General features: G+C 37.9%; 1 protein-coding gene across 1 annotated transcript; it reads left to right on the top strand.

Moving 5' to 3' along the window:
- IL15 (interleukin 15) lies at positions 1-27,841 on the top strand. Its single transcript, XM_031062589.1, has 8 exons — positions 1-77; positions 8,716-8,845; positions 24,556-24,656; positions 25,069-25,150; positions 25,304-25,345; positions 26,200-26,343; positions 26,867-27,120; positions 27,746-27,841. Exons 2-7 carry the CDS (start codon positions 8,783-8,785, stop codon positions 26,978-26,980), a joined length of 546 nt encoding a protein of 181 aa, XP_030918449.1. The 5' UTR covers positions 1-77; positions 8,716-8,782; the 3' UTR covers positions 26,981-27,120; positions 27,746-27,841.

The following is a 27,841-nucleotide window of genomic DNA, read 5'->3' on the forward strand; positions in this document are numbered from 1 at the left end:
ATTTGCTGGTGTCACTTGTGCAAACCTTTCCCTAACTTCTGTGTCGTGTCGACTTGCTGCCCAGCACTCCGAGACTTGTGAGTATTTCACAACTTTTGACATCCTCTTGTTTTCTTTTTTCTTCATTAGAAAGATGAGGGAACTTAGAGCTTAGCTTCAAATTATTAAATGCTTTTAAAAACTGTCTAATAAGATTTCTTATGAAATACATAGTTTAAGTGCTGTATTTAACCTTGCACTTGGCACCTGTTTCTCCATTTCTGCTGTGTTAGAGAAATCAGCAATTAGAGAAAACTGGTGCTGGCTCGTGAACATTTGTCATTGTTTGCTAACAAATTCACTTAGCAAAAATGAGGAGAAAACAAAGCTACTGCTCTGAGCTTGGTTAATATAGCAAGGACAGAGGCAAAAATCTGGGAGAAAAGTTATTTACTTCTTAGTGTATATTGTTGAAAGAGCATTAAATGCAGGCAGAGAACAGAAAATTTGCAGACAGTGGAATCTTGCTGAAAACAGTGACAGGGTTTCTGTAGATGATAGGAGTGTTATAGAGAGATTCTACTCAGTAGTAAACAAGAGTAAACATATGCACTGGTGAGTCTTGTTAAAAATAACACTTTCTACCTAGTCATAGAATCATAGACTCATATAGGTTGGAAAAGAGGGAAAGATGTGGGGAACAGAAACTTGTCACAGATCGTATTGTCACAACCTGCAAAATTATATCTGTATAAGTCTAATAGGAAATTCTCCTTCCCGTGCACAATCACTGTCTTGCAATTCCTTCTGTGTAAAGAAGATACTTTTAGGCAGCTTACTTTTAAGAGAGTCTTATACTGTGGAAAAAACTCCTGGTGATAATTATCACAGCATGTTTAGCTACACTTTTCAAGTAGTACATAGAACATAGTACACAGTACATAGTGAAGTGCTTCCTTTGTCTCTCAGGCTGTTTAGTTCTATTTACAGTTAAAAATGAATTTGGCATGTACCAGTTAAATGGAAACATACCATTTAGTTATTTTGCCTTTGAAAAGATAATTATAGATTAAGATAGTCGAAACAAACAATATTTATAGCTCAATAGAGGTGTTAAATTTGGGAGTCTGCTGGGCTGTTCAAAGCTTAGAGCATGCCTTTATATCTGTGCCCTGCTCTGCACCAGCGCCAGAGGGCAGCCCCTGGTGCAGGGCCAGGCTCTGGGAATGGGGCTGTCCGGGGCTGTGAGAGACACAGGCTGCTGCACTTGCATCCCCAGACAGGCCCTGCATGAAATACAGCTGGCAGCCAGTCACCAGTGGTGTTCCCCAGGGCTCAGTGCTGGGGCCAGCCCTGCTCAGTGCCTTTGTCAATGATCTGGATAAAGGCGTCACGTACACCCTCAGTCAGCTTGCAGATGACAACTTGGGTGGGAGTGCTGATCTCCAGGAGGGTAGGAAGGCTCTGCAGTGATCTGGACAGGCTGGATCGAGGGACCGGGGACAACTGTTTGAGTTTCAGCAAGGCCAGGTGCCAAAGTTCAACCCCATGCAATGCTGCAGACTTGGGGCAGAGTGGGTGGAAAGCTGCCTGGTGCAAAAGGACCTAGGGGTGCTGGTTGAGAGCAGCTGAGCATGAGCCAGGTGTGCCCAGGTGGCCAAGAAGGTCAGTGGCATCCTGGGTTGTAACAGCAATAGTGTGGCCAGCAGGAGCAGGGCAGGGATTGTCCCCCTGTACTCAGCACACACCTCAAGTGCTGTGTCCAGCTCTGGGCCCCTCACTGCAAAAAAAGACGCTGAGGTGCTGGAGTGTGTCCAGAGAAGGGCTGTGGAGCTGGGGAATGGTCTGGAGTGCAAGGCCTATAAGAGGCAGCTGAGGGAGCTGGGGGTATTTAGTCTGGAGAAAGGGAGGGTTGGGCATGACCCTATCACTCTCTACAAGTCCCTGAAATGAAGTTGTAGCCAGGCGGAGATGGATCTTTTTTCCCCAAGTAACAAGTGATAAGACAAGATGAAATAGCCCCAGGGTTGTGTTAGGGAAGGTTCAGACTGAATAATAGAAAAAGTTTCTTCACCTAGAGTGCTCAAGCATTGGAACAGGCTGTCCAGGGAAGTGGTAGATTTGCCAACACAGATCTTTAAAGGACACATAGGTGTTGTGCTCAGGTTAATGTCTGGACTCAATGATCTTAAAGGTCTTTCCCAACCTAAACAGTTCTATGATGTAATTTTGAATGCATTATGTCTTGCTGTCATTATGAATGTTTGAATTCTCTGGGAAAAATAAGATTATGGTCAGATCCTGAGGAGATCAAAGGACCCTGCATGATTCAATGTGAATCAAGCAAAAGCTGTTTATTGTGCTTCTAAACATTGTTCATATTTACTTCTTATCTTGGTCTCCACAGTCACACGTTGTTTCTTTGGTAGCTCCGCTTTGTCCATGCATCTCTTGATTGGTAGCTCTACTTTGTCCACAAAGCAAGCAAGCATCTCTTTCTTAATCTAGCTGGTAGATGCTGTAAGAGTCATTTTACTCGGGTTGACACCCCTTTGTCTGTCAACTTTTCTGTTTCTTCTTTCTTCTTGCAACATCAGCTTTTTTATCCACAAAGATGACCTTGTTCTTTAGTTCCAGAAGGTTAGGCTGGTCCATTTAGTACATGTCCATTTTCCTGTAAACATGATCCTACAAGATCCATGCTAAGGCTGCCTAGGATTTCACTGAAAATAGAGAAGGGTCACAGGGGACAGAGGTACAGGCTGATGTAGAATAGTTGGCAAGTATGGATAACATAATGCTAGATTTTTTCTCATGAGTGAAAAGTTAATCCTCAGCTTCCAGCATTTTCCACGCCATGGACAGCGATATATTTGACACAAACCTCCTAGTGTCAGGTTCGGGGTTCTGCCAGAACAACGTTTCCCCTTCTGTGCTCAGGGTGTGGCTTGTGCCAGCACAGCAGGGAGAAAGGCAGTCTGGATCGGGCTGTGAGACATTCTGTTCCACCCAAACAGCGTGGTTTGTGACACGCAGTGCAGCACTGCTGTGCAGGCCAGCACAGTGCTGCTGCTTGCAGGGAGCCGGGGAGCGCAGCAGCCCATCCACGGGGTTTGGAACAAACTTGTTAGTCTGCACAAAAGCACAGATTTTATTCCTCCTGCTTTTTTGGCTTTTTTCCATGACTCAGTCTTGTTTCTGTACTCTCTATTTCAACACTGCACCATCTAGGAGCTAAAACCCAGGACAGCGAATATTCATGCATTCCTCTTTTTTTTTTTTTTTTTTTGGAGGCTTTTCTGGACACTTAAACACTCATAATGAAAGAGACATTTTAAAGGTTATTTTAATACAATTCTCATTATTATAATAATACATTCCCAATTCTCTACACCAAATTATAGTGCTAGGCAAAACAATAACATCCCAAACATGTCCATTTGCTCTCCATGCATGCTAAATTTTTTCTAATTTTCAAAATTATTTTAAAAGTAATCTCTTCAAAATGGAGGGAGGAAATCCCTACTCTCAGTACTTATTATCAGCTACCGATTTCTCAGAGAAATGTTTATGAAGCAAAATCTCATTTTCTACAGCAGTTCCCAAATTTAAAGACATTTTCTCACTCAGCTGAGCTGTCTGATTCCCATTTTACAGGTTTTGATAGGAGAGAAATTAATTCCAAGAATGAATACTGACATATGAACAAACAAGGTGATAGAGTTTGTTTCTGCAAAGAGCAAAGTCTAGTGGAAAGCACTATTAATGGTTCCTTATGGGAATGCCTAGAACTCCTTTTTGAGCCAATGTTTAATGGGACAGAGCCAGGTTGGAGGCCCCTGATACCGACACAGACAGATTATTTGTTCACAGAGGAAAGGCCTTCTGGTTTCATATCATTGATCCCATACCGACTTACCTTCTCACTGCCTCTGTGCCAAACAGAGAAGGTTCCTGCGCACTGGAGGCTCCTCTGCTCCTGCTGGTCCAGGGCTGTTCCCAGGATGGATCCTGTGATCCTGTGCTCAGAATGAACCTGAAGGTAGCACCAGAAGGGAAGGGCATTTCATCCACGCTGCCTGTACTTTATCAGTGCAAACAGCGATCCCACTTGACCAGGGCTGAGCGTCACCTTTGAGATAATAGTCTGCACAGCTCTGAGAAGTCTGGTCTAGGAGTTCCTCCACATCCTTTAACTAACCTGCAGCCTGTTCTCCATCATCCATCAGGATTTATGGGTGGCTAGGGCTAAATTTTTATATCATGATGAGAGCACAAAGACTATAGTCACCTTGGCAGCTAATAAAAGCTTTCTGTCTTCCATTTGTAAACCAATGTACTACTGTAAAATAAGGAAACTGATTCCTATTTATTTACTTATTATTTCCCTTAGAAATTAGTGAAGAATGGCAGAAATATTTGGAAGCCATCAGGAGATGTACTATATAATTAAGCTGTTGTCCCTGCTGATAAGTTATTATAAGCAAGTTACCAGATACTTGCATCATTACAAATTATCATACAGTATTTCATGCTATAACAGATGAGGTAAGTCCTGGGTGGCAGCATGGGGTGATCATTCAGACATTGTTGATACAGCTGCTATACATTACAACTGAACAATTGAATAGTTTACCAATTAACTCTAATGTCAATGCTTAAATATTCTTCACAAAAAAATGGTGGATGGACTTTTTTTGCCCACCAAGGAACTGCTTTTAAAAGACTGTTGTATAAAAATATATGTAGACTAAAAGGGTTGCACTCTGTGGTAGTTAAAAAAGTCTTATACTGAAGTTGCTAACCCACCCCACTCATGCTGAAATTTATCAAATGGATTAGGATGTCTTTTTGTAAGTAAAAATAAAAGAGAAGAATATTTACTGGCTGCAATTTATTTTTGAGTAGATGGACCATCATATTCCAAACTGCTAGTCAGAAGTGATTCCCACTGCACCTTTCCCTGGCTGCAGTGTCTTCCAGAAGGCACTGAATGTCAAGTGTTGGTAACTTTCTTCCCTGGAGTTTAAGCTGTAAATAAGGACAGTGTGGGAAAGTTTATTGTCTCTGCTGGAGAAAGAACCCGATCTCATTGACTGTGTTGTGTCACCGTCTGCCATGGACTGTGTTTGTGAAGATACAAATTGGACAGTGCAGTTGTTGAGCTAAAAATCTTGTGAAAAACATATACAGTAGAAAACCCATTTTTGGTAAAACAATAACGACAGTGGTGAGGTTTACTTCACATATCTTAAAACTAATTTTAACTGTTAATATGTTGTTAGCATACTATTAACATTGGTTCATTTTTGGTTGATAAGCAACATGATAGGAAGTTGGGCATGAGCTCTGCAGCCTCTTTTGATGCTGCATTGGCTAATTAAGAATTATGGCACTTGTACCAGTGGGGCCTGCATATATTCTGGTGAGTGACAAAACTGCTGTTTTCCTGTAAGGGAAGAAGCCCTTACCTGCCCTTCCAGAACTAAGGAATTCTCTATGGGAATCTATGTGCCTGACTTCTGAAAGCTGCAACTGGAAGCTTGTAAGAGGAAAAGCTCTCGACATGAGCACACTCATGTTGATGGCTTTTGAGCACTTACTGCTCAAAAATAATGAATTATATCTGTTAGTATAAGCCATACAGCCAACTTGCCTCAGGCTGAACATCAAATTAACCTCGGGCTGAATGCCATGAAAATAATAAAAGGCAGAAGAGGCGTACCAGTTGGAACAATGGTGTGTAGTGTGCTTGTAAGAGCACAGGAACGTGAGTCACAGCGGCTCTCAAAGGCTCAAGTACTGTAACCTTTGCCAGAAAAGAAATGAGTACAGTTTCTTTCCCTGATAGTGTACTTAGGCAATGGTGTAGCTCCTAGAGGTTTTCTTTATGCTGCTTCTTGTAAGGATAAATAGGTCGATGGTCGCTTCACATTCCTGAGGTTTGGTTAATGCTGATACTCGGATTAGTTGTGCTCAGGGCTGCCAGTGCAGTGGGGAGGCTGGGCAGCAGGGGGGTGGCAGGGAGAGCTGCACTGGTGCCTGTTCCCAGCCTGGGCATTCCAAGGGTAAACCTGTCCTGCAGTGGGCAACACCAGATGCTGGTGATGGCCAGAGCCATCAGACTGGGGTTCACATATGCTGCCTCACTGCTTACAGCTTTCTTTCACTCATTTTATTTAATTTTCAATAATTTTTATTGAATAAAAAAGGTCTACAGCCTTAGCTACATTATCTTATGGTAATTACTTACATGGGCACAAGAAATGTGATTTTACACTGGCTAGAGTGTATATATATATATACACATACATACATACACACACATATATATATATATAACTTAGCAGCATATTACCCATTTTCATCTTGATCATGGATTCGTTAATTTTTCTCAAAAGGATATAAAAGAATAAGAAAAGAGGAATTTCACTCTACAAATGCAAAAATATTGGAAGAACCTAAATATTTTGGGCCCAGATGTGATATCTGGAGATAATTTTTTTTTTTATTTTTCTTTTAAGTGATTGCTTAGCAGTCTCTAGGATTGTCTGTGTTCACTTTAGCCCCCAATGTGTTCTGGTGCAGCTGTGAGGAATTGCAGCCATTTTGAACTAAGCTCTGCAAGGAGACATTTTTCTTCACACTGTAACATCCACCCTGGAGCAACCCAAGCTAGTATCTGAGCCAGCTGGCTATAGCAACCAGAAATATTTGCTTGGGGAGCATGAAGCATCCCATCCTAGGGGCAGATATGCAAAGTAACTAAAAGGGAGGATTTCTTGTGAGACAGAGCTCAGAAAATCATTGCTGCTTGTGAAAAATCTGTGTTAAGGAGTCTGCCCAAATCACAGAAAGATGGTTAGATGAAGGCAAGGAGAAGACTCAGGGCTGCATCCAGCTGCCTTTGTCATTGAACCCAGGTTTCCTTTCTGTGATCTTGTGTCTCCTTTTCTCCACACCTTTTTGGTCAAACAGAGCCATTTATACAGGGGTTTGGTTTGGTTTTTTCCAGGAGCTTGGCCCACTTTGTCAAAACCATCCATTTGGTTCACAAATGCTGCATGAGAAAAAGGAAATCATTACATCATACTCTGATTAAAGATTTAATACCTTTTTATAATTATGAATTCATGGGAAGGCAGTGAGCATGGGATTGAGTTTGAAGTTGAGCAGAATATGCTGTAGTGATCATAAATCCTTCTACTGCTACCCTCAGACTTTCTCCTTCCTTTCACTTCCACCATGTCTTGATTCCTTGCTGTGTTCTTCATCCAGTCATACAACTCAAATTCCACTTCTGTGCACCAGCATCATCACTGTTTTCTGCCCCTAAGCCTTCACAATGCTGTTCCTGTGGAAAGCCTGTGTACATACACACAAAATGTTCTGCTTGCCTTGGAAGCTCTGAGATGGAAGATGTCAGCAAAGAGACTGCTGGACACCGCCTACACAATGCCAAAAAATATCTTCTGCAATTATGCAAATAAAATAAGCCACCCAGGACTTGGCCAAGTTTATGCAGGTTTTCTAGGCTGCCAAACTTGGAAAAGCTACCACAAAGCACAGCTTTAATTAAATACTTATAAACATTTTATTTATATGAAAGAAGCACGTGTTTTCTGCTAATTTGTTTTTGGAAATGAGTGAATTATTCTTAAAGGGACTTTAAAGAAAATCACTACCCCGAGTAAATAATTCATTGTAGAAAATTCCAGCTCCAAGAAGTTCATTTTGATCAAAATACTGAAACTGAGTCTTATTGTTTGAGACCCAGCTGCTGAACGGCTACAAAATTGGCAATGGTGCCCTTACACATTACAGAAACAAGACTGTGTTCTCAGCCCGTATCTCTGAAATTCTCTGTGCTTAGTTTTCTGAGAAGACAATGCTTATGCAACCACACATCTCTGTGTGTTTTCATATTTCCATCCTCCACCACATTTCTTTTAATTCAAGGCCTAATTTCATTGTATAGTTCATGTTTGGAAGAGGCACATACAGAACCCTTCTTCAAGCCTCCCACCTAAAGCTGGGCTAACTTTGATATCACACCAGGTTGCTCCAGCTTTGGTTGATTTTTCATTACCTCTGAGGATGGAGCTTCCTCAACTTCTGTAGGGAGCCTTCTTCACACATTTATTTTCTTGCAGATTACATTGGGACTACTGTTATAAAAATACTAATATTAATGTCCAAATAAGCTGTTCTGTCAACATGCTTTCATTTTCTGCTGTATCTCTTCAAGGCTTTGCTATGAGTGCAAAATCTATCACTTGAACAAAAATCAGCTTGTTCCTCCAACTGTAAAACTTGCAAGATTTGAATACAAATCTAAGGAAAAAATTTTATAAAAGAAAAGCAAAACCTTCCAATTGCATTTTATTGTGTCATCTGTAGAAAGGTAATAAAAAAGGCAATGAGCTTGTTGGATGGTCACCATGATTGTCATGAGAAACCACAAAAATTATCCGTTCCTGATAATACACATTTTCCAGGGGATCCCCCTTTATCCTACAGAATTCAAAGATGGGATTCTACTATCTAAAGAAAAATAACCTTTTCAAAAAGTCTGTCTTGTGTTTTCCATTAATTTAGAATATATACAGGGGACTTGCAGAAGTTACTCACAAAATTTAAGAGGCTTCCTGCTTTGAATTATCTTAATGGACAGGCTGAAAGCCACTCTGAAATCTATTGTGGCTTTATACTTACATTTTTTTCCCCTCCATGTAGGCCCCAAAATGTAGTTTTCTGATCCAGATGCTGTGCTTCTCTTCTGAGTAATGGTCCAGCAGGCAGGATGCTGGGGATGGCACGGCCAGCACAAAGCTCTGCTGGAGCACTGAGCCGGCTGCAGAGTCAGGTAAGGATCACTTAAACAACATGACATTTTTCTAAAATTTCAGCAAAGCTTTTAACGTTATTTTGCAACCCAACATGAAAAGTAGATAATAAAGAAAATTTAAGGCTTGTAAACATCTCCAGTATTTTAGATTAAATCCGTACGCTCTATAATTTTTACATTGTTTTTTCCACTCCTTGTTGTTCAGTTGTACCAGAATTAACTATCACACCATAAATAGGTCTGGGTTTTTTTCATTTTCATATTTTTCAGTTGATTTGTGACACAGCAAGTTCTGGCCAACTTTTCTGCTCGGTCCTAATGCCTGTGTCCGGCTGATATTTCACAACATGTGAGGCCAAAACCCCTGATCCTTGAGAGTGTTTACTACACTCTTTACTGTGGGGAGGAATCCTTGAAAGTGTCCAGGCTCTGTAGCACTCTTCAGAGCTCCCCACAGATCTCCTAGTTGATTTGGTAGCAGTTGCATTTCCAGTGGGCAGTGTGGCCAGGTCACCTTTTTATAATCCCAAAGTCATTTCCATCCGCTGTTGTCTCAAAACTGGTTGTGCAAGAGGCAGATCCACACACAGAGCTGAGGTATTAGACTTATTTACACTTCTGTCCAGAAATGGAGGCTGGATGGCACCTCCACAAAGTCAGCACAATGACTATTGAAACTCTTCACTATTTGTAAAATTTTAGCAAGGAGAGGCATTAATGTTCATTGGCTACAAGTCACATAGTTCTCTTCTTCATATTAATTCTTCTTTTGGTTGATGTTTCTTATGTTAATTAGTCCTATGCTCAGTCTTTCCTATCTTTTCTGCTGGCTTTCCAGTTGTTTTTCTACAGAAGTCAAAGAACCAATTAATCATCTCAAATTTGAGTTCATTACTGATTATCCAATAGCCTCGTATGATTTCATGCAAAGTGCCAGAATGATTGCATCAGTCTAAGCTTTTATTAAAAGCAAGAAAATATAGACCTCCTGATTTTGGAGAAAAGTTTGGAACTCGAGCGTCACCAATGAAAGCTATGGAAAGTTGGAAGCAGGTCCTGAGTCACTTGGGCATGCCAGTTCTTCCACAGTGATTGCCAGTAGTACATGTAAATAACCTAAGGTTATTTACTCTTCTAAGGCTGTGAAAAAATCAAATGCATGACAAGCAAATAAGTCTTTATTTTCACTGAGAATTTCAAATGCACATTCAGCCAGTGGTGTTTTGACTACAGGATTTTCTCAACAGCTCTTAAAAGAATATAAAAAGCCATTACTCTTGTAGCAAGATGCAGATGCAGGATTGTGTGACTGTCAGAAAGCAAGTTTGTTTTGCCCTGTGGTCACACTGATGTTGCCTCTGTTATGACTTACCTATTTAAATGCTTTCATCCTTCATGATAAATTAAAACAAGTCTCATGTGTTCTGGAAGCAATTCTGTTTGCTTCCAAAGCCAGTGAACATTTTAAAATACAACTATACCACTACCCCTTTTAAAGGTATATGTAAGTTTGGTATTTTTGCTATTAACTTATCATCTCTTAAATTAACAATTCTATGCTGTTTCTTATATTTATACACAGTGAATGATGTAGCTGTGAAGGTACAAACAAAAAGACAACATCCTTCTCAATAAGGCTTAGTTTCTAACAACAGGTGTAACACACAGCCAGATGTAGTATATAGGTGTAACATCTATGTTGTGTCCCTTAAAAGAATTAAAAGTGCAGATTAATTGAAAATATAAATCATAGTAGAATAATCTACTGTTAGGAAAAAAGCTGAGGAATTTAACCACTAAGAATGAATATGTCGTTGTGTACTCTGTGATTGTTTTGTACAGATTATTTTTCCTTTAAATCTTTAATAATCATTAAGGACTTGAACTATATGATGATTTCTAGATGAACTATCTTTTCTCTTGTTTTCAATGGAGATTATTTATATAAAATAGCCTTTAAAACTACTGCACAAAAGCTAACTCAATTACATTCTGGTATCAGAAGTTTCAGAGCAGTTTCCAGAGATCAGCTCAAAGACGTATCACCCACTGCAGAACAGACAGGTAGTTACAATATGAGCAGAAATTTAGGAACCAAGGTTCACAGTCAGTTTCCCAGAAATCAGATCAGCCTTCCATTACCAATATGGCTGAGTAACAGAATCTGTCTGTTGGCCACTCTGAGTTATCTTCATGCACCTGAAGAAAAGAGGCCATAAACAAAAAGTTAGGAAGTAGCTGATCCTTGGGAACTTGACAGGGAAGCAAAGGAGGTGTTAATCTATAGGCTCACAAATAACCCCTTATCCTGTTCAGTGCAAGTTGGCGAGCTGTGGTGCTCTTCAGTGGGTCTAGAAGGTTAAGGAGATTGCTGAATGAAAGTTTCCCCTGACAGGTTTCTTTAGTATAAACCACTAAACTAACATAGCAATGAGAACAAATTTTAAAAAGAGTGAGGTGATGTGTGTTTCATCTGGTGTACTTCTTCACTAAGAGCCACTAGAGCAAGCAGGATTTTTCTCCTGTCCGTGTTCCATTGACTTCAGTCCTCTGACATCCCCAGCCAGAGCTGGAATCAGGCCTTTTTTGCAAAGCTGAATGAAGATGTGTTCTGTCTCCAAGTTTTCCAGGTGGTAGCAGGAACAAGAGGAAGACCATGAAACAACCATTCCATAACTTAGGAAAAACACAATTTTCATTATTGTTGCCAAGGAGAAATGGATGTAATATTTTCTGTTCCCTAGCTCCCCAGTGAGAATAACAAACAAAGTCTCTTCCATGGGTCATTCTGCAGTCTCTTGAGATCCTCCTGCCTACATATTTTGTCTGCTGACTGAATCACAGGCACCGTAGTGGAGTGATATCATATGGGTGTCCAGCACAGATTTTGAATCACTGTTCTTTCACAGCATTCAGTGGTGGTTATCCAAGCCAAGAAATAATACTTTCCTGAATGAAGTTGTACTGAGGAAAGTTTATTCAAAGTGCTTTTTTTTTTTTTCTTTCTTTTTTTTTTTTCCTGGAGGAAAGAGAGAAAAATGTCACCATGGCAACTTACTTTCAAAGGAAAGCATCTTCGAGTGGCAGTGTACTAGCACTTTTTTTTTTAATTAAGAAAATCTCCCCCTCTAAATACAATCTAGAAGTTTTACTTCATCCTAAGACAGATGATTAATTAAGTCCTTTTATAGGGAATGTGGGATTTCGTTGGACTGACTACAATCACAATCCCCCAGTATTTTCTAACAGATATCCTGAGGAGGTTAGACAGCGGTAGAGGGAGGAAAAGACCTCACAGGGGCATTTATATGTACTGATTTAAGAAAAAGAGGTACAGAAATAACAGTCATGAAAATGAATTGTTAATTATAAAAAAGTAGAGTTTATGTATATATATAAAAATAAATAAATAAATATATATTTGTCATGCAATTCTCTTTTCTATGCTCTCAGACAGCTTCCAACTAAAGTTCCAAAGAAAAGGCTGCTATAAATGTAGCTATTTCTCCTGCAACATGACACAATGCACCAGATTATTTGTGTCTCCCAATACTCTTTGCAAAATAGAGTTGTTAACCTTTATGTCTTGGCTGAATTCTTGTGTGGGTATTTTCTCTCTCTCTCTTGAATCCTAAGTATGCTTTTTTTCACATCTCCTTCTCTCACATTCAGGCAAACTTTTCAGCAGAGAGCCTTGATTTGCATGATTTGTGCTCTTCTCTCTCCTTAATTGCTCTGCAATTTTTACTCATTGAACGAGTTGTTTGTGTTTCCCAGAAATCTGTATCTGCATGCAAGTAGAGAGACTGCTCCTGTGACTTCCCATTTCCCACAGAAACAAAGCAGATAACTGCATGCTTTTCCTTTTTAATTTCGTTTTATTACAATTCCAGACAAACACAGAATTATTTAATGGGCTGCAGCTTTTTGCCTGCAGTTATGCTCCTTTTGTGTCATACAAAAGGATGTTTCTCACCTCATTATCTTGTTCCACACAGTTAGAGACTGACCCCATTTTCCTGTTCCCTTGCTGCTGTTCAGAATGAACGGTTGTGCCATAATTTACATTATCTTAGACTTTTCAAGCATATTTTGGTGGATTCAGTCCTTCAAAGATACAACTCTCTGGGCTACTGAAGAGGCCTGGTTTTAGAGTTTTTTGTAGTAAATGATGTGAATTTCATTTTGCATCATGATACTAATGCAAAGGGGAGATGATAAAATAATATATTGACATTAAGGTCTGGAATCATGTGAATCAGCTGCAAGATTTCTCACTCTATCTGCTGCTGATTTGCAGGCAAAATTGCCCATTTAGCTTGAGAGGTATGCTGTGGCATTTTAGACTTTCTGTTTTCATGCACTTGTGACTGGAATAGAGTTAATTTTCTTCCATGTACCTGGTACAATGCTGTGTTTTGGAGCTGAGACGAGAATAATGTTAATAACACTCCGGTTTTAGTTGTTGCTAAGTAGAGTTGATGCTGATATATGAGGACATTTTATCCTAAGACTGACCATTTTTGCCACCATCTTTAAGAAAAAATATCTCAAAGTGCCAAATAAATTAGGACTAAATTTTTGTTTAGTCTGCAGAAAACAACTGATTCAACCAAGGTCAGACATAATCCAAATCCAGTGGTATAATTTACTTTGCTGTTCTGCCCAGCACTTCCCCCTCCAGAAGCTCTTATGAACATAATGGCACAAGGCAATATTTAGATGTCCTGGAAGGTCCTTCTTCTTCTTCTTTGTATCCTTTTCTACTTTTGAAACAATTCCTTCTTTTTCCTGTCTTTTTCCTTCTTTTTTCTTTTGACTAAACCCCCACTCATCTCCTGCCCTCATGTAACTGAAAATATCTCTCAGATTCCTAAGATTTTGTGGTTGCTGTAGATTATTTTGCATAATTTAAATGAAACATGAATATTTCAAGTCTCATTTTAAACTGTGTGCAATTTCAGGGTACACAGGTCACAGTGAGGACAAAGTAGTTTTTTAGTAGTTTTTCTCCAGCTAAAGACGAAAAACTTGAAATAGTGCAAATTTATGTACTTTTTCCACTTGCAAAAGTATTGCACTTGTGACAATTTTTAAAAAGAAAATAATTTGACTGAAACTATGAGCAAGATACAGTGTTGAGAGCGAACTCAAGCTCTGTATTACGCTTAGTAAAAGTGACTTTTAAACAGCAGTGTGGTTCAATAAGGGCTGCAGGTCATTCTCTGCCCTCTTTAGGACCCGAGGGGTTTTGCCAGTATCTTTCCTAAGAGTTCAGTGCTCAAACCATATCAAGAGCTTGGAGCATCCAAAACCTGGGACAGAATGATTTATCTCAAAGCACCTCATGACACCTGTTTTGTCCAGACTTAAATATCAGAAAACAAAATAGCCCTCATTTAAGTAATGAAAACTAATTTTTATTTCTGTTTATACTTTAAGTATTTTCTAAAGGACCATTTTCTCTAATTCACGTAACCAATTAAAACTTTTGCAAATGGAAAAATCTTTATTTAAACATCCTGCTTGGCATTTCTAAGCAGAAAGAAACAAAATGCCATATTTTAAGCAATTTTTTCAGTTATACATTCAGATTCTTAGTGTTACAAAGGTTTTATCCTATCAAATTGTAAACAACAACTTTTTGGTTTGTTTTGTAATTTACTTACTATTTTTGTCACCCTGGATGCCAAAGAAATGGGACTGGAAATAACACAATCAAACATTTGAGTCTTGTCTTGTGTGAGTTAAATGTGACGAGCAAAACTATGTCTCACTTGGAAGAAAAAAATGCAGCATTCTCAAAGGAACAGTTATTCTGTCTGCTCACTATCCCTCCAATTTTCTGAAGGACAGGGAAGCGCCTTTACAAAAAATATGCAAAGGATTTGAGTAGTATAAATGCTCCATTCTTACTGAAACAAATAGAACAAACTGGTATTTATCCTCCCTTCAGCTAACCACAAACTTGGATTGGTGGGGTGCAGCTTTGCTACATGGTCTGAAAAATTTTACTCCTTCCTGCCTTTGTGTGAAAAGTAATCTTGAACGTACACTACATTTTCCCAGGTATCTAGAATTAGTAAACAAAAGCCCATGTTTTTGTAATTCATGGTCAAAAACTAAGAGAGAAGAAATTTGCTTTCTCTCAGATAGATTGCTTAGTTTTGAAATGATGAAAATGTTCTCATGGTGCCTGGTGAACTGAAAGAAAAATAAAGAGGTCAAACCCACAAAAAAAATGAAATACTTATTTTCAGGGAAAGGGTAGACACCAGCATTTCCTCCACTGCAATGTCTGAAATTAATATGTATGTTTATTCAAGTATTTATTCATTGTGACATCGTGACTTTTAGAAAACTTGATCTGATCTAAAAAAAGAAGGCTGTGTTCTCTTAGGTTATATAGGCATGTAAAACCAGTGCTCTTCAGAAAACTACATTATGAAGAGGCCTCATTAACATAATATTTTAAATTACTTGCCATCATATTTTATGTTTAGAAATCAACAGTGGCTATAAAAATTGAAATGTAAGCTGAAAAAATATTCACACAGAAGACATTTTTACATAAAATTCTAATAAACGAATTAAAAAGCAAATATTTATCTATGCTGTAAGCAGCGGTGGGAAAAGGGCTAGAGAAGTTATAGACTTGCAAATGCAAGCCCCAAATATGACAAGCTTCATGAGCAGTCTCTTTCACTGGAAAACAACAATCCATGAGGGAGGTGTCAATATGCTCTTCCCTTGGTATTCTCAGCTGGAAGTAGATGGAGACATCAGGCTTTGCTTGCAGTCAGCTCCGCTATTGCTAAGTTCTGTGTGCTTCTCTGACTCACCTCAGGAGCCTGTGCCTGTTTTAAGGTGCGTACTACAGGAGACAGGCATGGGCTAATGAAGTGTCATGACATGGAACATAATTCTTCCAGCAGGGTTTCCTGCAGGCCTTTGAGTGTGCAGAAGCTGTGTGAAGAAGTTCTAATATGAAACAGGTCATCAGTGAGATGACTTCTGTGGCCACTCTGATGCAAAACTGTTGCTAGCTGTCACAGAGTATAAGATAAAGATCAATAATGTCCTTCAGGCTCTGAAAACAAGGTAGAAAACCCAGTGGGACAAAAGCAGACACCACAACTTGGAGGCTCAGTGTCCAAGTATAAAACAAATGATCACATTAAATGTAGGCTAATCAATTGCAAGAAACACTTTCTGAGACAGCATACAGTAGTGACATGAATGCATAATGGAAAAATCAAAAAATTAATTAGGAAGAACATTTTGTTTCCTGGGTCTGAAATGCTGCTGAACCTGTTCTTGCAAAAGCTTGGGAAACTTCAGGGTGTGTGTTTTCAGGAGGAATAGTCTAGTACAACAGTTCAGAAATTCAGCTGCTGGAGAGTAGGAGCAAAAATGAGTGAGCTGAGAAGCTTAGAAATGTGGAAGTTCCTGGTTTTAGGGAAGAAAAGTGTAAAATTCTTCAGCAGGCACATTTCAGCCATACTCTGCTATGCTCATCAGCCAGTTTGAGTGTCCTATGGAGAGGGCACAAGGAACATTGGAGAAAGCCTTGTGCTCTCTTGAGCCTTCAAATAATTTTTTTGCATTGTTTGTATTGGCAACAGCTCTGGTTTTTGTTTGTGAGTTGGTGTAATCTATCAGAATAGCTAAAATGTGCTGATATGTTCACTCTGACCTGAGACAGATTTAACACCACCACATTTTGTTCTGATTTTGTTCCTCTTCTGGAAATAGGCTATATAACCAATGCTATCACAGAAGTTTTTTAAAAACCCCAAAGATTAATGCTTACATGTACACAGTCAGCTGGCTCCTTGGTTCTTTGAGGTCCCAAACTGAAATGCCCAGAGATTTATTATGAGCAGCATGTCATAGAGAATGCAGTCATGAAACTTGGGTATAAAGCTAAGTCTGAACATATTCCAGCATATAGTCAGTGATGTTTCAGTAGCCAGGTGGCAGCTTGGGACTCATCTGTGATAATCCCCACGAATTTTCCCTGCTGCCTTCAGTTGCATTCTGGCTTGTGTCTCTATGTGCATAATGCCTATGATGCTTTTTAGACCAAAAGGTGCCAGGTTGTATGTGAGTGGCCATATATTTGTGCTAACTTTTAAATTTGATTATCAACCAGGAGGACCTTATATGGTGTTTGGGTAGGTATCTGCCAAAACCCAAATTTGTTCACTGTTCTTTGCAAGACAGCAAAGTAAATTGTTTGCAATGTTGGGCTTCCACTCGGGAGAAACAGGTGCCCTGCTGTGGTGGCAGGGCAGCAGTAAGCTGCTTGGAAAGCAAGGAAAAGCCTATATACCACAGCAGGATTGTACTGCCTTCAGGAAACTGAGTTGTGCTCAGGCACACAGCCTCACACACAGTTATTAATATCACTGGTCACTTTTCTGTTTTTAAATAGGCATCATAAGTGTGAGGCAGATAAAACACTGTATCAGCCCTTGTTTAGAACGAAATAAGATTGATTTCTAGCTTTACCATGCAAAAATGATGAAAAAACATGCTTGAAAGAAAATATTATGGAGAAATCTGATCTTTAACTAACCGCCCCAGTATGCTTTACCACAATGTGGATGTTGCACATACACTACTACTGTATTGCACTCAGCCCCTGTTACACAAAGTGGATCAGTGTGCAAGCTCATAATGGCTACATTCCACAAAAATACATTCCAAATTTACATGAAGGGGGGAGGCTTCTGTAGCACACACACTAGTGCTTTTCCAATAATCACTTCTGTATCCAAAGATAAGAGACCAAGAATGATTGTCCTGTTCCTGTAAGTCCTATTGCATTATTATTTATAAGCAATTTGTAAAGGACGTAAAACAAAACCACTTTATTTTCCAAATTTTTTTTCCTTTTCCATGCCTATCCTATATGAAATAAATTTTTAGTAGAGATACTTTGCTCACTTTTCTTAGAATCCTGATTCTAGTTTTTTCTGCCTATTCATCAGTTTACAGTGGTCTGTGTGCTGCTTCCTCAATTGTTCAATGAACCTATTTTTCCCTGGTTAATATTTTTGTCAAATTCTCAACAGGTCTGGAAATTAAAACTTCATCCAGCAAATTCCAGTAAAAGTATCACTGTAAGAGAGGGCCATAGATTATAATTGTTTTTCAAAAGCTCTGAAACTTGCCTAACTTCACGATTTTGAGAACTGCATTTGCTATTTTTAGTCTTTTATCTAGTACAAGTGTGTTACAGATCTCTCTCAGTGTATGGTCTTACAGTCTTTAAGCTGAGTATTTTGCTAAGGCTGATATGTTATTTGTCCAGCAGCTGTTCCTGTAACAACTATTTTTATGGCCTCAGAGGTTTCAATTTTATGCATCAATATGGCATCATTTATAATTTTTTTGCTGTTCAAGTTTCCATGTTTAATACTGTTCTAGATGTTAATATCCTACCCCAAAGGCACAGAAATTTAATCCATAATTGTGTTCTCATTCCCTGTTGGGTATTTGTTGCTATGATAAAAATATCACAAATAATATTTACAAGGAGTGCCTAACAGCAAATGTATAGATCAGGACACATTTTGCTAAACAAACTTTAGTTTTGGCTCTATTTTATGTGTTTTATTAATGCCCTTTACATTTTGAATATCTTTTTATTCTCACTGTTTATTTATCTGTGAGAACTTATTCTGAAAGGCCTTTTAAGTAGTTATTACATATTGCATCCTGAAGGGTGTCATTTGGGGATAAATGGCCAAATCCAACCATCTGTGCCTTACAAATGAGTTTTTTTCTCTGTACTTTTTCTTTGCTGTGGATTTGAGCTAAATTATTTTTGCCATTAGCAAAATATAGGGAGTCTCTGTGTCAATTGTGTTTGGCATTAATATTACATATCCTTGCTTCAAGAAAACATTAAGTTGTTCTTTCACAACTTGAGGAGTGATTGATACCTTGAAAAGATTGACATTGCATGGAAGGCTGAGAAGAGAAGGAAGCATAAATTAGCTTTCTTTCCTGGCTGGATTTTGCCACCTGGCAAATATAAGGTCTATGGCCAAGTACAGGGCACATCTTCACAAGGCAATAGTCTGAGCTCTGGGCCTCAAGCACACTTTGCAAAAGAAAGCAAAGGTCAAAAGAAAATATTTAACTTCTTACATTTCATGTTCTGATGTTTAATGTATTGAGTGGAATAGCAATGACTCTGTGACCTTTCAGCAAAATTTTCAAACAGGCATTACAAACTTTACTCTCTAGCATAAATGCCAATTATCAGGAACGTACAGGAGAAAGGACTGCCAAAGCAAATCAACAACTACTTGAGCAAACAAAGAACATATAAATACAGAATGTGATACAAACTGAGAGAGTCTCCTGCCATGTTGATTACTGAGAAAACTCTTTTGAAGGTTAACACTTCCCTGATAAAAGCAGAATAAGCCATGTAGGATAGTACTCCACAAGAATGTTGCCACTATACAACAAAACCAAGAAAAGCTGTAGTTCTTGGTGGGAGAGAGGTGAAAGGAAAGGAACCAAATAGGAATCATATTTAAAGAATACCCAGTTTTATTGCTGAGAAAAAGTGCTTTAGCCAGCCTAACTCTAGCTCAATACAAAACTTTTAAGAAAGCACTTCATGTCATAAAAGCTTGAACATTTAACAAAGCAAGGCATGGTTTGGCTCCCAGCCAGACAAGCATTCAGCCATGTGATTCAGTTTACTACCTGGTAATTCCATTGGCTTCCTTTCTGGTTCAGTAAGTAAAAGCCAGACAGAAGCATGAAAAGCTCACTCTACATTAAAACTTGGAGGAGGAGAGCTGCTGCTAACACCTGGTGGAGCTTGAGGGCAGATTTCCTTTTTGGTGCAGAGATTGACAGGAAGGGAGAAGAGGAACTACAATAGATTCAGGCACCATGATAGTGTGGAAGCAACTCTTTAATACTTGCAGCATCAAATGGTATTCAGAAGTTATCAGAGATGTAAAATAAGTTTTTTTGGCAGTGGTTTTGAGGGCTGTACATATAGGTAGCATCTGCAACAGAGTTTCTTATTGTCTCAGAGAACATTAATGTGGTGCTCTGCTTTTATAAATTTGAATAATTACATTCTGACACTAATTCAAATTCAGGGCTTTTTTCCTTTGTTTCCCTTTGATTGTTTCCTATGAGAAGCCTAAAGTAACTTAGGGATGAAAGAGCAGAGAGATTCTTCAGAGAATCTGCTTCTTTGACTTTCAGCATTTACTCCATGACAAGGCAGTTAGAATATGTCTTTTCTCTAAAACTTACTCATAATCCATGAATATTTGATTCCAAAATTACTTATTTAAGGGCTCAATATGGAAACATCTATCTAGTTCAGAAGTACTGCTTTATTTATGGGCTCCATTCCTCTTAAAGTCACTTCCATTAGTTTATGAAATCTTTCTCCATGGCTCCACCCCTGGAAAAAAAAAATCAGAAAAGAATGTTCATTTGGTACAAGGCTAGGGGAAAAAGTTGATTTTCTTCTCAGTCGTTTGGACTCTGACATTCTGTGTGCTTCTGAGCAGAGAGAAGGAGCTCCAGTGTTATGCACAATACAAAACCTTAAACAGATGCCGCGCTCTAGTTGTGCAGTTCCTTGGTACTTTGTCCCCTCGAAGGTAATTGCACCGGAGCAAGAGGACAGAACAATTAATTAGTGGAGCCAACAAGCAGAGGATAGCAGAGCAAGAGCCACAGGGTGAGATTTTGTTGGGGGAGCAGGCAGAGCTCACTAAAGGAGGCTCTAATTATTGTGGCAAAAGAAATGCAGAAGAGGAATTGCTGCAACAATGCAAATGAGTGGTGTAAAACTCAGCTCTACATGATGCAAACAGTACTTGAATACAGATCTAAAAAGACCCCTACTTTATGCATGAGACATTTCTTAATAAAACGCCAAAGGACTGGAGGTGATGGTAAGATTTTAGAGGGAAATTTGCAGCAGTAACAGGGAAAAGAAGATTTAAAGTACTTTGCTGCACAGGAAGCCAGAGAGAAAATGCTGAGGACACATATTTTTAGAAGAGAGGAGAAGAAGAGACTGACTAAAATAATAATAATGAATAATGTGCAAGAAGTCTGTTGTACTACAGAATGAAATGAGAAGTGGGAAAATAGATTGTTATGAGAGAGAGGTGTTTGAGAAGGCTGATTTGCTCATGGGAACAAGGAAAGGGGGCTGATCAAGGAAAAAACTGTATGCTAGAAGTCAAGAAGTTAAAAGAAGTTAAAGAAGTTAAGAAAATTCGAGAATAATCAAAAATTAAGAAGGTTAGACTTCCAGGCTCTAGGGTTTTTTATAGGGTGAGAGTTTTTGCAAATGGTGAAAGACTCTCAGGAAATTTCAGGATTTTGAAAGAAGTGGACATGAAGTTCTGTGAGGGAAACATATTGAGGTCCGAGCCACCAGTTGTGAAGAAAACACTGGCAGTAGTTCCCTTTTTCCCACAGAAACTGAAAATAGTCTCGCTGGTTTCTAAATCCCTCATAAGGTCTGAGTACATTGTATGCTTCCGGTCATTTGTTTTCAAGAACAAGGAAGCAGATGAGGAATAAAGATAAATAAAGAATAGGAATACAGTTCAAAATAAGGAGAAAAAACAGAAGACCTTTGCCAATAGAACCAAATGGCATAGCCTGGAAAGAAATTTTCTTATTTATGAATATCTTATCTCAAGGATTCAAGGAGATATTTATAAGCAAATATTAATAAAAAAGTTTAGATATATGGTATTTAGGCAGAAACATGTAATTTTAACTGTCTGTGTTTTTCATCACATGTAACTTAAATACTGTAAAAAAACACAAATATTTTCTCTTGAGCAGCCTAGATTGTTGTTTCTGTGACAGCCAAATCAGCAAGTCATTGTCTGTATCTGCTTTGTTAAAGAAAGGTTTTTTCATTTGCTTACAGATTTGCTTCTTTAAAGAGAAAACAATATTAGTGTACCTTAGACATCACTCAGAGGTAACTGCTCTTAAAATGCTTAATTTAAATTCATTATTAAAAACCAGCATTCCTTTCCCAAACATTGTGTATATCATAATTGGTTTTTGGAAGAGCATATATTCACTTCCAAGGGCTTTAATCTTTAGAGTAGCAAGTAATCAGGACACAAGCTACAAGCTACCGGAGATATAACAGAGAGTAATTAGTTAATGATTACACAGAGTAAGAAATCAAAACCAGGCATTATCCAAAGAAAATTTTTACATTATAATATTATGTGTTCAAGGTAGGAGAATGATTTGTAAAAGCTTCTAAGCCAGCTAGCAATGCTTCTGTTGTTGAATAATAGTTTGGATGAAAGAATTAAGAAATTCAAGTAGAAAATGGCCCTGCATTGGGTCTGCAAAAGAGAGTGTTGGGGGATGTAGCTGACATTGAAACCTCTTTATGAACAAATGGAGTACCCTTTAGAATATGCATGTAGTATATTTTTCACGTATTTATCATCAGTACAAGATTTCTATTACTTCTAAAATCTAAGCATTTATTTTGCACTAGCAATTATAATATATTACAATAAAGGTTACCTACAATATTTAGGAAAACCAAAGATGCAGACATTCAATCATTAAGAAGTGTAATTACAGTAAACAATTATTTAAAATAGGAAACAAATGACAAACTAATGATAACCGTGGTCCATTATTCACTAGATATCGTAATAGATTATTTCTTCACCATGAAAACTTTGTGCTGCAGCATAAATTTGACAATTCATGTGGACTGGGCCTCCCTCTCAAATCAATTTTTAAGGCCCCATAACACTAATTATAAATTACAAAGCTGGTTTGTGCTTATGGACCCATCATAAGTCTTTCACAATTTGTTGCTACCTCATCTCATTTGATGAAAACTAGCTTGTAGAATGATGAAAATGTTTAGCTATTGTAAAATATTTCTAGTATACTTTAAATTATTTTCTTAAAACTTGGGGTTAAAACACGTTTTCTTCAGCTGTATCCACCAATCAGGTTTAAAATTTCTTTGAATACACTTGGAGTTTCCCCATAAGGCTACTTCTGACTTCACTTAAATAATAATAATACTAAAAAATACCCCAAACCCAACCAAAATAGGGTATTTTCTAAGGATTAGCATATCAAATGAAAGAAGGTAGTATGCAGATTTAACAAAACCAAATGAACAAAATCCAAACCCAGAAGAAATAACATAGCAATTTCAAATCAATGCTAACTGTCAAAAGGATAAAGCTTTTCTGTCATGCTCTAGCAAAGTGATTTAGCTCTTTTGACCATATCCATGCAGTTAATAATTATTTTCCTTTTTTATCCTGTACATTTGAAAAATATAGATGTATAAGTACTTAATATTTTGGTTTAGTACTCATATTTTCAATTTCCATTTGTTGTGTAAGTAGGGACGGGTTTAGCCTTGCTTGTAGACCTACTTTGGCTGCCCATGACACAGCATCCTCCACGTGGAAGTTGCTCAGAAGATGTAGGAGATGTTACCTGCTCTGTCCTTGCTGCAATTGAGATTGTCACAGCATCATTCATCCACGTGGCTCTTACTGAACAGGTTTTGGACAAGCAAAGGGGATTAAAGGGACTGACACTGCATCCCATTATTGAACGTGGAAATTTATGTAGGATTAGGTAACTATGTTATTGCAGCTCTAGCTTTGGGATTGGAAACAAAATAATTGCAATTTTCTATTTAAGAGAGTAGCAAATATTTGTTACAAATTCTTTTGGGAAGTCGTGTCACGCGCAGGATCATTACTCTCCTGGCTCTGCTTTATTGAGGTGGCTTTCAGCAAGTGAGCTGCAATCCTGATAGTGCACGGACTGACCTCCCATTTGGATATTTTTACTGCTGCACAGCTCTTCTTTTGTTATGTTTTCTGGTCCATTTAAAAATATTTACTTACAAGTTTGCAGGTAAAGAAACATCATTTGAGTCAGTTGTAGAGTATTGCATGTTGGATAAGGAATAAACCTTGGGTCAAAACTACTGCACTGCAGCAGATAATTAACCTAAGCCTGTGAGGGAACTTGATCAGCTAAATCAAAGGGTTTGTGACTTTGGAACAAAGGCTACTGGGCTGTGCACAGAGAAATGTTTCTTGATGGACAATGCACAGCTTTTCACAGCTTCTCCTCATTTCCAGTTGCTAAACTCCACTAAGGAAATTCTTAAATGCATCACTGCCCACTATTAGACACACATAAACTGTGTAAAGAAATGTAAGTATGTACTATATCTAAATATTTTATTTAACATTTGTACACTTAACTATAGTATTTGATGCATTCAATGTAGAGTCTCACGTATATGCAGCCACAGTATTGGAGTTAAAGTTGTAGGCAATTAATTGAATTTGGGTAACAAATGGTAGCCAGGGGAGAGGTGGAGAACAAAAGTTCTTTAATATTGACTCTGCATTAAATTGCAGCCTGCAGTATGAATTGATAAATAAATAGGGAGCCCAGGATGAGTTCAGGTTTTCACAGTGTGCCTTCAGCATCTGATTTTCTACCAACTGTCTGGTAAAGTGATTATGTATTTCTCCAAGCTACAAATCAGTTGGTCTTTCCAGCTACACACAACAGGGTTTTGTCTTTATTGGAAGTCTTGGAGAATTTGTTAATTAAGTCAGTACTAAAGCAAAATTCTGTGGAAACAAATGGTGACAAGGTATCACTTTGGTTGTGTCTTCCAGAAAACACACCTGAAAAGCATTTGTCTGCAGTATCTGCTTCTGAACAGCCATTGCTTTTGCCTTTTAAAGAATGGAATGGGACTAATCATCTTCTTCCTATGGTAAATACAAAGCTAATGTCAATCAGACAGTAACTACAAATCATTTATTTTTACTATCACAGCTGTTACTTGTCTCCAGTCACTTCAGAGAGTGGATTTCGAATTTTATTTTTACATTTAAAAAGAATTTTAGGTATTTTACATCAGGTAATCGAACCTTTCTCTTGCATTATGTTCTATAAATCTGGCCTTCTAAAAAACCCACATTGTTTATACTGTGTGTGACATGAGAAACTGTTTTTATGTATCTGTGTGATTTTATGATTTTTCAAATATGCTTGCTTGCCCCGAACATTTGCCATATGTATTTACATGTAAACGCTGTATCTCGAATATCTCACAATGCTGAGTCTTTTTTTTCATCATAAACGTTGTAGATCCCTTGATGGTCACTGTGTTTCTTCTGTCGTAGTGCTTATGTACCAAAGACAGAAGCAGGTCAATGCAAGTGGGAAGTAGTTCTGAAAGATTTGCAAACGATCAAGACATCCAAAGTAAGTTCATGAAACAGTCAGCATTTCATATAATCATAGAAGAAGACTTAATAGAATATTTAGCACTGCACTCAGCTAGGAAGTGTTAGTGAGAGGGAGAGGGATGGTGTTTGTTAGCTAATGTTTATAATTACAACTCTTATTTTCTTGTAGGATATTGATGTCAGTTTATACACTGCAAATGCAGACGAGGATGTAAGTAAACTTCACATATGACCACAACTAATGTTTATTTTGGTGGCTTCATAGCCTTATTAGAAATTATCCCCTAAAGTAGACTTGTTCTAATTTGATAAAAGTGTCTAAAATCAAATAATTTGCCTTGGAATAAATAGTTCTTCTACTCAATGTGCTTATGATAAATTATGCAAGCAGGTATTAATTATCCTTACTTAGTCATCTGCTACTAAAATTAATCAATTGAAAGGGATGATCGAGGCCCTGTTGGGTGGGGCTTTGAGCATCCTGACCTACAGCAAGGAGTCCCTGTGCATAGCAGAGAGGTTGGAAGTACAGGATCTTTCAGGTCCCTTCCAACCCCAACTATTCTGTGATCGTGTGATTCAAAGTCATTTTATCAAGGCAACAATGCTAAAATAATTCTGGGATTCATTTTTTATTTAGGGGAGCATTACCTACTTCCTCTACTCTCTTACCCTTTCTGAATGCAGGTCTCTGAGTTAAAGTGTTAAAACTACTAAGCATAATATTAAATTAATTCCACTGTGTTTAGTTATATGCCAGGTTCCTATCCTAATTAATTATTTTCCTATGTTCTTCACTAAGACAATATGTTTCACCCCATCTCAGCAAACTGCTTGGTCTTTTTGTTCTTAGCTCTCACAGCCCATCTCTGCAGATATTCAAATGTATTTGAATAGTAAGAAAAGAGGCCCAGAAAGTAAAAATCAGTCTCTTCATGGCTGATTTTATCTTAGATTACACCTCACTTATATCATACTTGCGGTTTAAATTATATAATAAATTATGACCCACATTTGCTTATTCCTTTTTAATCATAAACTATTGCAACTACATTTTTTTTTCAGGAAGAATGCCAAGAACTTGTAATGAGGTGCTTTTTCTTAGAGACAGAAGTGATATTTCAAGAATGTCGTATCAAAAATTGTAGTAAAACACAGGATGTGTGGAACATATGGAAAAATGGAAATGACAGCTTCGAAAAAAATAAGGTAAGCAACACCCAATGGTGTGTGGAAAAAAGGCAAATCAAAATGTTTATTGGATAGCAGAAATACCTCTTTTGTTACATAAACCGTGGGATGAAAACTAATGAGGTTCCAGTAACCTGTACTCGTAATAATGAAAAACCAGTTGTTTTTAGAAAAAGACTTTCAGGATTCCTATCAAAGCAAATACTTTTGTGCATGCTTACATATGATAGGGTGTTGAATGTGTGTGTATAAAGGACAGTTTGCAGCTTCAGCACCTGCAGTCAGATGTGTTAGACATATGCAGAAAAGTATCCTAATTTTCAGAGGGACAATCATTTGCATCTTTCACTGAAGTGATGTACCTCTCAAAGACAATCCTATTCAAAAAACCAAGAACTGCACAGACCATGGAAGACTCCACTTATATTTTCCATGTCCATTACCTTCAGTGGAATTATTCCCCTAAACAGGGCAAAAAAACTAATTCTCTATCAGAATGAATGGATTGGTATCCTGCTTTACTAATGCTTTTTTTTTTCAGTTGGCTTCCACAAAATCAGAAAAATGCAAAGAATGTGAAGAATATGAAGAAAAAAATTTTACAGAATTTGTACAAAATTTTGAAAAGGTTATACAAAGGTATTGCAAACACTGATCAAAAAGACATAAGCTGGGAAACAAGATTCTTACATGAACACCCTCAGAGAAATTAGATTACCACCAAAAATAAACCAGAAAAAAAATATAATCCTTTTGGCTGTCTCTTAATATATCTGCTTCTATTGTGATTTTCAGGTAAGCTCAATTACTTCTTCTGTCCAAGAACTCAAAGTCAAAAATTAGAATATTTATGTGAAGACTCTTCTTTGCCTTTTCCCCTTTTGTATAATGCTAGCATAAGGGCATTAAAAATTATCTCCAGTTTTCTCACAGAAGGTAAAGCTGGTGCTTGGTTCTCATAGCCAACAACAACATGTTCTGTTCCTTCATTTGTTACCTCTAACATTACTTTATTCATTAATGCAACGACTAAAACTCCTTTATTGATTACCAAAGATTTCAATTGAGATGTCAATCAAAGCAGTGTTAATTTAATTCGCTGAATAAAGTCAGAGACCAAGTCTCTTGCACTCTAAAAAAAAAAATAAATTCTCTGAATTAGGTAGGAATCTTGCCTGTGAAGTAGGGTTTATAATTTTAGTCTCCTTTTGGGAGAGAACTTTGAAGACACGAATCCTTTTTCACCAATTACTGGAAATCATAACTATATTTCTAAGACTCAATGCATTTTTAGAGTCCTCTGGCATTTCTGTAATGTTGTCCAGTCTCCTTTGGGCTCTTTCTAAACTGACTGCTTTCCTCATGATTCATATTCATGTCATACCAGCTGCCATCCATAATAAGTAATTCTTTTCTCCAGGCACCTCCATTTCTCTATCTTCAGCTGATAAATGGCTGAGTCATTCAGCTGTCCACTTACTGGGAAGGAAGTTTCAATCTCATTATGGCAACAAAC

This window comes from Geospiza fortis, unplaced genomic scaffold (genome assembly GCF_000277835.1).
Source record: "Geospiza fortis unplaced genomic scaffold, GeoFor_1.0 scaffold35, whole genome shotgun sequence".
In the NCBI taxonomy this organism is placed as follows: Eukaryota; Metazoa; Chordata; class Aves; order Passeriformes; family Thraupidae; genus Geospiza; species Geospiza fortis.

What these genes read in the sequence shown, in the direction of transcription:
- IL15 (XM_031062589.1), top strand. Translation starts at nt 8,783, where the DNA reads ATGCTGGGGATGGCACGGCCAGCACAAAGCTCTGCTGGAGCACTGAGC. An exon ending in TGAGCCGGCTGCAGAGTCAG is followed by an intron (nt 8,846 to 24,555) that starts GTAAGGATCACT and finishes TGTGTCTTCCAG; the next exon opens with AAAACACACCTGAAAAGCAT. An exon ending in AAACGATCAAGACATCCAAA is followed by an intron (nt 25,151 to 25,303) that starts GTAAGTTCATGA and finishes ATTTTCTTGTAG; the next exon opens with GATATTGATGTCAGTTTATA.